We start from the raw sequence: 1425 nt of genomic DNA, 5'->3' as shown, positions 1-1425 counted from the left end.
CAATACGCTGGATGCCAACCGCCGTAAAAATAGAAGAAGAAGAAGGAAAAAGGTGGACGAGGTATGAGACGAATGTACTGCTTTTTGTTTAAATTAATTCCCGTAACTACACTTATGTTATTTTTGTAGATAACTTGGGACGTGTAATTGGACGTTACGCTATGTTGATAAACTGTGAAAAGAAAAGAAAAGCAGCTTCAATGACATGAGCAAAATTCAGACAAGCTGCTGTAATTGTCATTCTGCATCTGCAGCTTCCACAGATCTGAGTGACAGAGGCTAATGTTACAGAGAAATGTTTTACAGCTATATCCAGCATCGGACAGAGTGGTGGGATCTCTCCATATGGCACACACAGAGAGGAGAGATGCTCCTGGGCTGCCTGATTTCTCCCTGCTCAAAAGACTGGCCAGAGACCAGCTCATCTTCCTGCTGGAGCAGGTGACATGACCATCCACTGTTTCTTCAGAAAAGTACTTTGCATTTTGAATTTGTATTGTAAATGTCAGCATGTATGTTTTTGCAGTTGCCAGGGAAGAAGGATTTATTTATTGATGCAGATTTGATGAGCCCTCTTGATCGAATAGCAAATGTCACAATCCTGAAGGTATATTATCATGTAATACATTTTAGGAGAAAGCACTGGCACGCTGTCTTTCTAAATGACTAGCATTTTATATCTTCTTGAAATATTATTAATATAGAAATATGTATTCACACCCTAACGAGTCTACACCTGATTTCACCTTTAGCAACACGAAGTCGACAAACTGTACAAAGTTGAGCTCAAGCCAGTTGTCAGCAGTTCAGACCAGTAAGTAAACTAGTAAGTTTTTATCAATTAAAAACTGTAATGCCTCGGTAAAATGTAGGCGACATATCTTTTTCGCAGGCTGTGCTTCCTGATACGTCCCAGAATACAAACTGTGAAGTGGATTTCAGGTTGGCATGGTTTGCTGTTACGTAGTGATTTATAATCTAGAAGGAAGTGTAGTTTAATAGTTTGTTTTAACAATGTTTACAGATTTGGTTAATTCAGACAAAGTGGCTGGAAGATTCAGAAGATATAAGATCATATTTACCCCCCAAAAGGTAACTAGAGGTCTGGAAATTGTTCAAATATGCAGCATTTTTATTTTGTTGTGTGATTTTGATGTTATGGCATTCTTTACAGTTTTATGCATGTGAGACGATTTTGGAAGAGCAGGGAGTCTATGGAGGTAGGTTAAGTGTGTTAATGTTTCAATCTTTGGTCCTGGGCCTCCTAATGACGTTTTTTCTTAGATGTTACAACCGATGAGTGGAATTTCTACATTCTTCCTCTGGATGACGACATCCTGAGTTTAGAGCTGCCTGAATTCTTCAGAGAGAACTTTCTGGTAATGCTGATTTGGATGCTACAGTGCTTTAGGGCCGAAAAAAAGG

At 38.9% G+C, this 1425-nt stretch overlaps 1 protein-coding gene across 1 annotated transcript in view; it reads left to right on the top strand.

Annotated features, from left to right (window-relative positions):
* The first annotated feature begins 47 nt into the window (after nucleotides 1-47).
* The window catches only part of LOC107576670 (vacuolar protein sorting-associated protein 33B-like), a 2366-nt gene continuing 988 nt past the window's right edge, over nucleotides 48-1425 (top strand). Inside the window, exons 1-8 of the mRNA XM_016262812.1 lie at nucleotides 48-61; nucleotides 307-441; nucleotides 527-607; nucleotides 753-814; nucleotides 893-942; nucleotides 1025-1092; nucleotides 1175-1220; nucleotides 1285-1379. Coding sequence (XP_016118298.1) covers nucleotides 346-441; nucleotides 527-607; nucleotides 753-814; nucleotides 893-942; nucleotides 1025-1092; nucleotides 1175-1220; nucleotides 1285-1379 — 498 coding nt within the window. The 5' untranslated portion in view covers nucleotides 48-61; nucleotides 307-345. The remainder of the gene's footprint in view (nucleotides 62-306; nucleotides 442-526; nucleotides 608-752; nucleotides 815-892; nucleotides 943-1024; nucleotides 1093-1174; nucleotides 1221-1284; nucleotides 1380-1425) is intronic.

This window comes from Sinocyclocheilus grahami, unplaced genomic scaffold, assembly GCF_001515645.1.
Source record: "Sinocyclocheilus grahami isolate Dianchi unplaced genomic scaffold, SAMN03320097.WGS_v1.1 scaffold4133.1, whole genome shotgun sequence".
NCBI classification, from domain to species: domain Eukaryota; kingdom Metazoa; phylum Chordata; class Actinopteri; order Cypriniformes; family Cyprinidae; genus Sinocyclocheilus; species Sinocyclocheilus grahami.
This window is presented reverse-complemented; position numbering and strand designations above follow the sequence as displayed.